Source organism: Peromyscus leucopus, chromosome 8b, assembly GCF_004664715.2.
Source record: "Peromyscus leucopus breed LL Stock chromosome 8b, UCI_PerLeu_2.1, whole genome shotgun sequence".
In the NCBI taxonomy this organism is placed as follows: domain Eukaryota; kingdom Metazoa; phylum Chordata; class Mammalia; order Rodentia; family Cricetidae; genus Peromyscus; species Peromyscus leucopus.
Window position 1 is genome coordinate 37,424,027 of NC_051086.1, and position 13,029 is coordinate 37,437,055.

The 13,029-nt window shown below is 45.5% G+C and overlaps 1 protein-coding gene across 1 annotated transcript; it reads left to right on the plus strand.

The window, feature by feature from the left end:
• The first annotated feature begins 7,780 nt into the window (after window positions 1-7,780).
• Hint1 (histidine triad nucleotide binding protein 1) lies at window positions 7,781-11,909 on the plus strand. The gene is made up of 3 exons (XM_028880021.2): window positions 7,781-8,018; window positions 11,305-11,409; window positions 11,595-11,909. The coding sequence occupies exons 1-3, from the start codon at window positions 7,908-7,910 to the stop codon at window positions 11,757-11,759; spliced, it is 381 nt and encodes a 126-aa protein (XP_028735854.1). The 5' UTR covers window positions 7,781-7,907; the 3' UTR covers window positions 11,760-11,909.
• The last annotated feature ends 1,120 nt before the right edge of the window (window positions 11,910-13,029 follow it).

Below are 13,029 nucleotides of genomic sequence, written 5' to 3' on the forward strand. Positions count from 1 at the left end.
AGAGTAACCAATCAGAACGTAGCACCTCCTTCCGAGCCCGCCTCCCCCGCAGAACGAAGGCCGGGCGTTCGCTAAATAGATTCAACTAGAAAACCGCGAGAAGCCTCGGAGCCAAATTACGAAAAGGAGGACGGAAGTAACCGGGAGCCATGTTTGTTAGGGGTAGAGTCCCTTCCGCCTTGCAGGGCGTGGCGCGCGCACGCCGGGTTATTCGTTAATGGGTGATCTCGGCACCTGCTCTTACCTCCTGCTTAAGGGCGTGGGTCGTCTCTTAAAGTTCCTATAGTTTAACGCTCCCCAGCTGTGACTGTCTCCTTGGAAACGTGGGCAAACAAGAGCCAAGCCCTAACAAACACAGCCGGTCCGTATCAGAACGCTGACTCCTGAAAGTTCTGTTCATACATTTGCTTAGTTATTCCCCTAGAAGGTGCGGCTCAGCTGCCTGCTCGTTCGCAAGCTTGATCTCAGACACTCCTCACCCTCAGCATTATCATTAGCCTACTTATCTTGCCCTGCTCTTCGGTTTTGCTGAGGTAGGAAATCGTCTATTAAAAACTTCATAGTCAACCATAAAACATATACATTTTAAGTTAGGACTTGCAGGCAAGGATAAAATTTTCCACCTTGCTTCTATTTTCATAATCGTTTGCCTTGAACACTCCTGTAACATTTCAGGGTACTTTTAGATAAAACTGACTGTTTATTAAGAATCAAAGATTTGAGCCGGGCAGTGGTGGTGCACGCCTTTAGTCCCAGCACTCAGGAGGCACAGCCAGGCGGATCTCTGAGTTTGAGGCCAGCCTGGTCTACAGAGCGAGATCCAGGACAGGCACCAAAGCTACAGAGAAACCCTGTCTCGAGCCGCTCCCCCCCCCCACAAAGACTCAAAGATGTGAGTGTGGTGGTACATGCCTGTAAGCCCAGCATTTGGGAGGTAAAGTCAGGAGTATCAGGAGTTCAAGGACAGCCCCAGCCTAGACTTTAACAAATTCTGTCTCAATCAAAAAAAAAAAGAAGGCCGAGCAGTGGCTGCATATGCCTTTAATCCCAGCACTTGGGAGGCAAACCCAGGCGGATCTCTGAGTTTGAGGCCAGTCTGGTCTACAGAGTGAGTTCCAGGACAGACAAAAACAAAAAGGCACGGGCGGGTTTTGGTTGGTTTTGAGGCAGAGTCTAACTATAGCCCTGCCTGGTTTGGTTGGAGCTTGCGATATAAATCAGGCTGGTCTCAAACTCACAGAGATCTGCCTGCCTCTGCCTCCAGAGTGCTGGGATTAAAGTCATACACCACCACACCTGTAATCTTCCACAGAAATGCCTTCTACATTGTTTGAGACCTAGAATTGACCTAGAACTCACCAGTTAGGCTAGACTGGCTGGCCTGGCCTCAGAGATCTTCCTGTCTCTGCCTACCCGGTGCTAGGATTACAAATGTGTAACAGCATACCTAGCAAGTCATCATGAGAACGGCAAGATAACTGTCAACTTTTAAAATTGTTATTGGTGGCTGGAGAGCTGGCATAGAAGTTAAGAGTGCTGGCTGAGGGGGCTGGAAAGATGGACCCAGGTTCAATTCCCAGCACCCACATGGATGCTCACAACTGTTGGTAACTCCTGTTTCAGAGGATCCAACATGACACCTTCACACAGACATACATTTGGGCAAAGCACCAATGTACATAAAATAGTCAAAATTTAAAAAAAAAAAAAGTGCTGACTGCTCTTTCAGAGGAGCTGGGATCAATTCCCAGCACCCATACAGCAGCTAACAATGGTCTGTAACTCTAGTCCTAGAGGATTCCACACCCTCTCCTGGTCTCTAAGGACACCGCATGCAAATGGTGTAGACTTACATTTAGGCAAACACCCATACACATAAAAATAAAAATCTCAAAAAAGTTGTTATGAGGTTCTAGGTTTGCAGAAGAACATTTAATATAACCAATTTAAATCAAGAATGCAGTGGCTATTGTCTTTTATCCAAAAAACAATAAATTAGGTGATTGGTGACATTTAATTATAGTGCCTTCTGGAGTAATCTATAAAAAAAAATTACACTTCAGTACTGTCTTAGTTAGGGTTTCTATTGCTGAGATGAAACACCATGACCAAAAAGCAAGTTGGGGAGGAAAGGATTTATTTGGCTTACACTTCCTCATCGCTGTTCATCACTGAAGGAAGTCAGGACAGGAACTCAAACAGGGCAGGATCCTGGAGGCAGGAGCTGATGCAGAGGCCATGGAGGGGAGCTGCTTCCTGGCTTGTTCCCCAATGGCTTGCTTAGCCCACCTTCTTATAGAACCCAGGACCACCAGCCTAGGGATGGCACCACCCACCATGGACTGGGCCCTCCCCCATTGATTACTAAATGAGAAAATGCCTTACCGCTGGATCTCAAGGAGGCATTTCCTCCACTGAGGCTCCTTCCTCTAGCTTGTGCCAAGTTGACACACAAAACCACCCAGGACAAGTACTATAGCACAATTCCCTTAAGAAAAAAAAAAAAAAAAAAAAAAAATATATATATATATATATATATATATATATATATATATATAGTTTATAGTAATAATTTCTGGCTAGAAAGCTAACCAAAAAAAACTCTTCTATGTTATTTGAAAATACAGTTCCTGTGGCTGGAGAGAAGGCTCAGTGCTGAATAGCACTTACTGATCATGCAGAGTACATGGGTTGAGTTCTCAGCATCTACACAGCAGCTCACAACCATCTGTAACTCCAGTTCTGGGAGATCCAGTGTCCTCTTCTGGCTTCCTACATACATGTGGTACCATAAAGTCATGCAAGCATACACACATAAATAGATAAAACTTTAAAAGAAAATATAGTTCTACAAGTGCCCAAATCAGATCAGTGAGTCTTAAGCAAACACGTTACAGTCAGCTGTTCCACAGAAGAAGTGAAATGAGATGGCTCAGCACTCTTTACTGATCTGGTTATTCTGGGGACATGTCCTGGTTTGCATCTGAACATGCAAACTGAACTGAAGAAATCCAGAATGTAAGTTTACAGAACTATGTGGCTGGCAGGACAATGCCACCACCCCCACACCCACATCCCCCCAAAAAAGATGTATGCACTCAGATGCCCAGAATTTCTCATTGGCTTACCTTGCAGGAATAAGGGATTTTGGTAGGTGGATTAAATTAATATTCTGAGATGGGAATATTTTCGTGTATTGTCTGGTGGGCCTAAGGAGTCACATTAAAGTGGAAGAAGGAAACAGGGAAAGTTTGAAGATACTCATCTGCTGCCTTTGGAGATGAAGAAAGAGGCCACAAAGCAAGGGAAGCATGTGGTCTCTGGAAACTGGAAAAGACAGGGAGTGGACTGCCCTCTAGAGCCTCTAGGAAGAATGCAGCTCTGCTGACGTGAGTTTCGCTCAGTGGAAACAAATTTGACTGAGGACATCCAGAACGCCACCCATCCATCATCTAAGCCAGTATCTCTTACCCTTGCTTGGTCATCACATCTTTTCTCTCCTCACTTTCAAGGGCCCAGTGGTTACACTGGCTTCACCCAGATAATCCAGGAGCCTATCTGTTGTTCGAATCTTAGATGGTCTTTTAATAAAAAACCCAGAGCCAGATATCAGGGTGAAAGCTGAATGATCAGAGAAACAGAATAGCCAGCCACTAGTTCTTACCTCTACAAAAGCCTCAGCCTAAAGAGAGTGAGTTAAAGAGAGTGAGTCCCTGTTTCCTCATGCCTTATATACCTTTCTCTGCCCTGCCGTATTACTCCCTGGGATTAAAGGTGTGTGTGCTTCCCAAGCAAAGGCATGAGATTTCAAGGGCTGGGATTGAAGGTGTGTGCCATTACTGCCTGACCTCTGTATCTAATCTAGTGGCTGGCTCTGTCCTCTGATCTTCAGGCAAGTTTATTAGGGTACACAATATATCACCGTACCTATCTACTTCAGGGTCCTTAATTTAATCACAGCTGCAAAATACCCTTTACCTACTAACATGTTCATGGGATTCCCCTGGCTCTCTGCTGGGACGTGGGCATATTCTGATTACTTCATCCAGTTTGTGTGAAGCCACTCAAGAAGCATGAAATGGAAGTAAATAGAGGATAAACAGTCAGGACATGATCACACAGGTTCCTATTAGTCAAGATAAGGAGTTTGGATCTCATTCTGGGATAGAATGTTCTGGAATCGTATCATTAGGAGAGTGACATCATAGTTTACATTTTACAAACATCATTTTGGCTGGGTGTGGAGGCAGGAAGGTCAAGAGTTCAAAGTCATCCTCAGCTAAACAGCAACTTCAAGTTCTGCCTGGGCTGCATGAGATCCTGTCTCAACAAAACTACACCGTAACTGAGGAGACGACCTGGCTGGGAAAGTGCCTGCTCCATAAGCATGAGGACTGAGCCCTGGCAGCAGGAAAACAAACAAACGAAAACCCACTTACCTACACAGCTGCCTTCCCCAGCTCTGAACTGCTCAAGGATAAAGTGCACTAGCTGAATATTCAGTTAATCATCTCTGTCGGGGACAGTTGGTAGCAGGTTATTTTGTACTCAATCAGGCTCAGCAGCTTGCATCTGTGTGTGTAAATTAAGTCATAGTAACTTGATTTGCAAAGAGCTGGTTAGTAGGTATTTCAGCTCTGTGAACCCCGTGGTCTCTGTCACTATTGTTGAACTGTACTGCCATAGTTTAGTAGCAGCCACAGAAGACCGATAATGAATACACGTGTATTTGTCCTAGTAATGCTGATGTGGGCAGGGACATTGAGTTTAAGTAGCATTTATGAATTATCACGTAAAGTTTGGTGAATGTAGTTTACAATAACCTATCTTCTGTCTAATGAATGACTACAAGAAAACAGTTCATAACTTCCAAAACAATGTAAAGATAAAAGAATGCTGACTAATCTTTTAAAACCAGTATATACTATATACACAATTTGAAATATCAATTATTTTATAAATATGTACAGCTTGTACATGTTAATTGAATTTTTATTTTTATTTATTTATTTTTTTTCAAGACAGGGTTTCTCTGTGAAATAGTCCTGGTTGTAACTTACTCTGTAGACCAGGCTGGCCTCAAACTCACAGAGATCCGCCTGCCTTTGCCTCCCAAGTGCTGGAATTAAAGGTATGTGCCACCACCACCACCACCACCACCACCAGGCTGTTATTTGAATTTTTAAAAAGGTTTATTTTATGTGTATTGGTGTTTTACCTGCTTGTACATGCAGGAGGAGGCCAGACAAGGGCATCAGATCCTCTGGAACTGGAGTTACAGATGGTTGTGAGCCACCTTGTGGGTGCTGGAACTGAACTGGGTCCTCTTGAAGAGCAGCCAGTGTTCTTAACCACTGAGCTATCTCTCCAGTCCTAATTAATTTTATATTTAGGAAGCCAGTCTGAGGCTGACACATATTTTGTCACTGTCCACTGTACATGAATCGACACTGTATTTAATAGATCTGTAACATTAATAATTCAGGGGCCAGGGAGATGGCTCGGTGGTTATGAGCATGAACTGCACTTCTAAAGGACCTGAGTTCTGCTCCCAGCATCCACACTGGGTGGCAGCAAATGTACAGGCATCTGACGCCTTTGGCCTCTACAGGCACCGGCACGCAACTCCACACTCTCCCTCTCTCTCATAATTCAAAATAATAAAAAATATGGTGGGTCTAGTGGCGCACACCTTTAATCCAGCACTCGGGAGGCAGAGCCAGGAGGATCTCTGAGTTTGAGGCCAGCCTGGTCTACAGAGTGAGTTCCAGGGCAGCCAGGACTACACAGAGAAACCCTGTCTTGAAAAAAAAAATATATATGTTTTCAAAAGAGAAAGCTGCAGACATAATACTCCTTTACCTGTAAATACATAAATGTTTTTTTTTGTTTGTTTTTTTTTTCTATAACAGCATTACATCACTGGTCACCAAGGCACAGTACCAGGGCCAAAAGCAGTAGCATCACCTGGTACATACTAGAAACCTAACTCAGAGGACCCCAAGACCAGGCCAGCTGATACTGGTAACCTTTTGGTAATTATGGAAAGAAATGACCATGACTTCAAAACTAGTGTCTTACACATAGATATTATTTCCCAGTGCTTGTAAAGTACCAGTAATGCCTTTGATAGCAAAGAGTGGGACACTTTGAGATTGCCAGGAACTACTACCAATAATTTTGTTAAGCTAGACATGCACTGCAGACCTGCAATCCCACACTCTGAGGTGGATGCAGAAGGCTCAGGAGTTTAAGGATATCCTTGGCTACACAGCAAGTTGGAGGCCAGCCTAGGCTACAAATACCCTGTCTCAGTAACAGTAATAATAATTTTGTCAAGACAAAGTGGTCAAATATCATCATATAGGCAATTCAGGTGGAGCAGTTACACTTTCCTTTGTAAAGATTATTTTTAATTATGTATACATGTATATCTGTGTGTGCATATGGGCACATGTGATTGAAGGAATCCTGCTAGGCCAGAGGCTTCAGATTTCCCTGGAGCTGAAGTTACAGGTAGTGCTGATGTCTGTGCTAGCCTCTGCAAGAACAGTATGTGTTCTTAACCGCTGAGCCACCTCTCTAAGCCCCTGAGGATTTTTAATATGGCCACTACTTGGAGATGGTCAGATAAGAGAGCCAAGAACAGAGCCCAGTGAGGTGTGCAAATGGAGACTCATTGTGCAGAAGAAAATACCATCATCCAGAGGGACAGTGGAGGGAAGACGTTCAAAGAAGATAATGGGAACAACAACGGCAACCCATGCTAACGGATCTATAAGACAACTGGTATTGTCTACGAAATGTTGTGAGTGGAGGTCCCGACAAGAAGGAACTGGACTGAAAGAACCAAGATGAAAAAGTGGACACAATATGTAGAAAATACCTAAGAGGATCAAAGGGATAGAGAGGAGGGGAGGTGGAGGCGGGGCCAAGGAAGGTTTTGTTCCTTCCAGGTGAAGCATCTTACCTGCAGTTGATTACTGCTGGGAAGACAGCCCTAGAGGCTTACAAACAACTGCCACCTCGGTAGGTCTCATCTCTATAGATTTGAACTTAATTATCTGGAGTGTGGCCGGAGGTGTTGAAAGGGCCCCCAAGGGATTTTTAGTATGTAGTTAAGACTGAGAACCACAGCCATATACAGCAAAAAGCAAAACAAAAAACACCTGACGCAAGACTTCACAGCTCTAGCCAAGACCTCAAACATCAGAGGGTCTAAATGATCAGGGTTAAGGGCATTTGCTACTGCTGTAGAGAACCAGGTTTCAGTTCCCTCCACCCACATGGTTCACAACCACCTTAACTCCAGTTCCAAGAAATCCCAGGCATTGACGTGGTGCATCCATATACATACTGACAAAATACTCCTATACATACAATAAAAATAAATCTTAAAAAAAAAAAAAAGTAAGAAAAAGAAACGCGAAGGTATCTCAGCCAGCAAACGTGGCCAGCACCATTTTAGTTAGGAAGCAACTGCTCTGAGACAGGGTGGCCTCAAACTCACTATGTTGCGGAGGATGAACTGAACTAACATTCTGCTGACTCCATCTCTCTCTCAAACTCGAGGATTACAGGCGTGCAGCACCCGGCCCGGCAGGTACTGGGATATCAAACCTAGAACTCCGTGCGTGCTTGGCAAACACTCTACCAAAGCGAACCGCCTCCCGGAGCTGGCAAATCAGATCTCCCTGCAGAGGTGCACAGGCAAAGGAAGGGCGCTCCTCCGCCCCTTCCTCTCCCGGGATCGCCGCTGCCGCGGCGCCGGGGCCAGTGCGCATGCGCCAGCCGACTGGGCGCGAGCCGGCGGGTCCTCCCTCGCGCGCGCGCGCTCCCGCGGTTTCTCTCCCCCACCGTGGCCGCGGGCGCGGGAAGGACGGCGAGCGGCGGCCACGGCGGCGGCGATGGCTGACGAGATTGCCAAGGCTCAGGTGGCCCAGCCCGGCGGCGACACGATCTTCGGCAAGATCATCCGTAAAGAAATCCCCGCCAAGATCATCTTCGAGGACGACCGGGTAGGCTTGCGGGGCGGGCGGGCGGCCGGCACACGCCGGCGTTCCCCGAGGAGCTGCGGGCCGGAGACGAGGCGCGGCCCGGCTGGCCCTGGCCCTGCGCCCGCGTGGCCCTGCGGCGCGTGCCTGCGCTCGGGTTACGCGTTATCGGCCGCTCGGCCCGCCGCGTGTCGCGGCCCGGGTGAAGTGCGGGCGGCGGCCCCGGGTGGTGACGACCCGTGGGGGGGTGACGCCCACCGGGACCGGCGGCCGCCACCCACCTCGCCGGTGTCAATCTGGCCTGCGAGAAACCCGATCGTGCCCCCGGCGCAATCTCCGCCATCTCCCGCGCCGCGCGGCGGTCCCGCGCTGCGAGGTGACCGGGGATTCGCCGTCCTTCCGCTTCCCGGTTCCCGCGGCAGGCGTTGCCCCCCCTCCCCTGGAGACTGGAATCGGCCCCTCGACCTTTCAGAAATATTGCTTTAGGTTTTTGGGGTTTTTTAAAAAATAGATCCGGCTTCAAGTCCCCCAGGCTGACCCCGAACTCGCTGAGTAGCTTAACTGGGGCTGACTTTGAACCCTTGATCCTCCGGCCTCCACCTCCCAGATGCTGGGATTGCAGGCGGCCCACCACGCCTTCCTGAACGGGAAAACATTTATGGTGCGGCTCAAAGTCGCAGTGGACCCTGAAGAGCAGTTTTGTAAATCATTTCCCAAGCAGTTCTGTGTATGGCTTTCATCTCACACACAGCAGGGTAGCAGCTTGGCCCATTGACTAGAAAGTTTGTAAGTGGTTTGTTAAATTATCTAAGACATATGAAATGTGAGGAAGCATTAATGCTACTTTAATGTTCACATAGACTGGAAACATGACTCCCAGTTTAATTCGGTTCCTGGAGGTGAGTTTTATTTAAATTGCATTTGTTGTAGACTGTCCAGTAATCCCAGCGTCTAGAAGGCTGAGCCAGGAGTTACAGGCCAGCCTGTATTTCAGGGTAAGACCATGCCTCAAAAAACAAAGCAAAACACTTGAAAAGAAAGAAAAAGCTGTAAACAAAAACCATCACCCTGTGATTATTCCATTTGGGGAGGTAGAGGCAAGAGTATCAGTTCAAGCTCCAACCTGGGCTACACGGGGACCCCATCTTTAAAAAAAAAAAAAAAAAAACCCAAACCGGACAGAACCATAATTTGCAGTTGTTTTGATAAATGATCTTTGAAATAATGACTGAACTTAAGTATAACTGACAGAAGCATTCTAAATGATGCCGCATTTTATAGAGGATATCAAGTAAAATTAGTCCCTGGCCATGTAAGTGTGGCTGGGTTCTGTGAGGAAGGGAGCAAGAGATAAAATAAATAAATAAAAAATAAAAAAAAACCAGTACCTGCAAAGTGGAAAAACAAAACAGGAAATTGCATAATCATGACTCTGGAAAAGGTAGGAGGGGGAAGGGAATCTACAGGAATCAGATTTGTTTCCCAAAGAATAAAGATGGAGGCAGAGGAGATGGTTCAGTGGGTAAGTGATTACTCGGAAAGTATGAGGACTGAGTTCAAATCCCCAGCACCCAAGTAAAAAGCTGGGCATAGCTGCATGTGCCTATGACTTTACGGTGTGAAGGCAGAGACTGGCAAAGTCCTGGAGCTGCCTGGTGGCTGGCCAGCCAGCCTAGTCACATTACCAAGACATTAAGTTTAGTGAGAGACCCTGTCTCTAGGCGGTAGGTGGAAAGCAATACAGGAGGGTTGTGTGCATAGGTTACACACCTACATATTCACGTCTGTACATGCACATACACACACACATGAAATTAACATGCGCTAGGGAGGGAGGGATTTGTAGCTTTCCAAGTTGAATGTATAGCATTTTAAATTAGACAAAAGTTGGTGTTGAAGAAGAGAGAGAGACTGGAAAAAAAAAAAAAAAAAAAAAAAAAAAAAAAAAAAAAAAAAAAAAAAAAAAAAAAAAGAGAGGGCTGGAGAGATGACTCGATGGTTAAGACCTGTTTGATTCCCAGCACCCACATCAGGTGGCTCACAACTGTCCTACGCCAGTTCCAGGAGATCCAACATCCTCTTCTGGCATCCATGGGCAAGGCATGAACATGGTCCACAGCCATACACACAGGCAGAAATCTTCATCTACATAAAAATAAATAATTTTGGTTTTTTTTTTTTGAGACAGGGTTTCTCTGTGTAACAGCCCTGGCTGTCCTGGAACTTTATAGACTTAGCTGGCCTCGAAATCTTTTATTTATTTATCTATTTATTTATTTATATTTTACATGCATTGGTATTTTGCCATGGATGTTGGTTCCCCTGGAACTGGAATTACAGACAGTTGAGAGCTGCCATGTGGGTGCTGGGAATTGAACCTGGGTCCTCTGGAAGGGCAGTCAGTGCTCTTAACTGCTGAGCCGTCTCTCCAGCCCTCAAAATCTTTAAAAAGGAAAGTACAAAGAGGATTGTTGTAGGGGGACTAGCAGGCCCTAAAGATAGAGAACTGTAGACAGTGTGACTTGAGCCAGAAGACTTGAATGAGATCAGCCTGGCAAGGTTGAGAGGACTAAATTTTGCTCACCCATTGTCCTAATAACTGTTGCTGTGAAGAGATACTATGACCAAGGCAGCTCTTATAAAAGAAAACATTTAATTGGGAGCTTGCTTACAGTTTCAGAGGTTTAGTCTGTTATACTGGTGGGAAGCATGGAGAGAGAGAGAAAGAGACCCTTGATCACTCCCAGATGATTAAGCATTCAAATATATGAGCCTGTGGGGGCCATTCTTCTTCAAACCACCACATACATTAAATCACAGATTCAGTGTCACTGTCTCAGAATGATTATCCTTGATCTCAGTCTAAATCCTTTTTTGGTGTTTTGAGACAGGGTTTCTCTGTATAGCTTTGGTGCCTGTCCTAGATCTCGCTTTGTAGACCAGGCTGGCCTCAAACTCAAACAGATCTGCCTGGCTCTGCCTCCCAGTGCTGGAATCAAAGGCGTGTGCCACCACTGCCCGGCTAAATCCTATTTTTTTGTGGTCATCCTCCTCCTCCTCACTCTTTACTTGTTACTTTCATAATTCATAATGTGTCTGACCTTTAATAACTACATCTCTGCTTAGAGTCCATCTTCTTTTAAAACTCTAAAATGTCATGAAAAGGATTGTAAGGCCATGTGCATTATGTATACGTCTGTTTTCCTAGCATCTAACTCATGCCTCCCATTAGGTTGGTGCTTAATGCTTGTCAGAGAGTATGTTTTAGTCTAGTGGATGGTATCCTAAAGCTTCTGTTTCTCTCCCCTAGTGTCTTGCTTTTCATGACATTTCCCCTCAAGCGCCAACACATTTCCTGGTGATACCCAAGAAGCATATATCCCAGATTTCTGTAGCGGAAGATGATGACGAAAGTGTGAGTAAATTTCTGACACATTCTATGTCACTGATTTTCTTGTTTTTGTTTTTGGTGGGGATTTTGTTGTTGTTGTTTTGGTGTTTTTTTGTTTTGTTTGTTTTTTTTTGACACCAGCTTGACTGTTATTTAATGGACAGAAGTGTTCATTTCCTGTATTTAAGAAACTCTTTGTTCTTTTCCAGCTTCTAGGACATTTAATGATTGTTGGCAAGAAATGTGCTGCGGATCTGGGCCTGAACCGGGGTTATCGGATGGTGGTGAATGAAGGTGCAGACGGGGGACAGTCTGTCTACCATATTCATCTCCATGTTCTTGGGGGTCGGCAGATGAATTGGCCTCCTGGCTAAGCAGGTTGGGGATAATTTTCCCTTCTCTAGGTAGTGATTCAGTTGTCAAGCTCCAGTATGTTAAACGGCACACATAGTTTTGCCTGTGTATGGAGAAACTGAAGAGATCATTTAAAATCCTGTGCCTAATAAAAGACATTGTTGCATGTCTCTGAGTGTGTTTGTCATTCTGGAACTGTGTGTGACGAAGAAGAGGGTAGGTTCATGATAGAGGTTTTTCATGTGTATGTTGCTGGAGATCAGACTCAGGGCCTCAACAAGCCAGGCAAGAGATTACCACTAAGGCCCACAGCTTTAATCCCAGCATTCAGGAGACAGAGGCAGGTGGATCTCTGGGAGTTTGAGGCCAGCCTGGTCTACATAGTGAGGCCCTGTCTCAAAAATAAAAAAAAAGGAGGTCCATAACCCAACTGTCTTGGCATTTTCTTCCCAAAGAGGCCCTGGCATTTGAACACTGTGGTAGAGTAGTGTAACTGGTCTTTGATAAATTACAAATATCCTGTTAAGCTAAATTATTAAATCAGGAGGTTATTTTATCTCACATCCCTTTTCTATCTGTCTCTCTCCCTCCTTCCCTCTTTTCCTCTCTCTCTCTCTCTTTTTGAGACAGATCTATGTAGCCCTAGCTAGCCTGAAACTCACTATGTAGACAAGGCTGGCCTCAAACACATAGGCGATCCTCCTATCTTTAGTTTTCCTGGGACAGACTCCCACACTTCATGTAGCAGCCAGTCTCCAGGATAACCCACGAGAATCCCCCTCTGGTCTGGCCTATGAGACTAGCAGTATGGCAGAAGGAAGATGTGAGAACTGAGGTTAGGTCTTAAAGGGTGATCTGACTTACACCATGTTCTCTGGAATGGCTTTCTGCCCTAGATGAACATTTACGTCCCAACAATTTCCTTACCTCTGCTGTTATGTAGGGAGGAGGGGTCTTTGTTAGGTGATTGAGAGAAATGACTCTAGATTCTGCCCTCACAAAAGGCTTAACATAGCTCCTTTGCATTGTGAGGACAATTGAGAAGACAGCATCAGGGCTGGAGAGATGGTCCAGCAGTTAAGAACACTAACTGCTCTTCCAGAGGACCCGGGTTCAATTCCCAGCAACCACATGGCAGCTCACAACTGTAACTCCAGTTCCAGGGGACCTGACATCTTCACACAGACATAGACACAGGCAAAACACCAATGAACATAAAATAAAAATTATTAAAAGAAAAAAAAAAAAAAAGACAGTATCTGTGAACCAAGGAGTGGGCCCTTACCAGGT

What these genes read in the sequence shown, in the direction of transcription:
- Hint1 (XM_028880021.2), top strand. Translation starts at nt 7,908, where the DNA reads ATGGCTGACGAGATTGCCAAGGCTCAGGTGGCCCAGCCCGGCGGCGAC. An exon ending in TCATCTTCGAGGACGACCGG is followed by an intron (nt 8,019 to 11,304) that starts GTAGGCTTGCGG and finishes TCTCTCCCCTAG; the next exon opens with TGTCTTGCTTTTCATGACAT. An exon ending in CGGAAGATGATGACGAAAGT is followed by an intron (nt 11,410 to 11,594) that starts GTGAGTAAATTT and finishes GTTCTTTTCCAG; the next exon opens with CTTCTAGGACATTTAATGAT.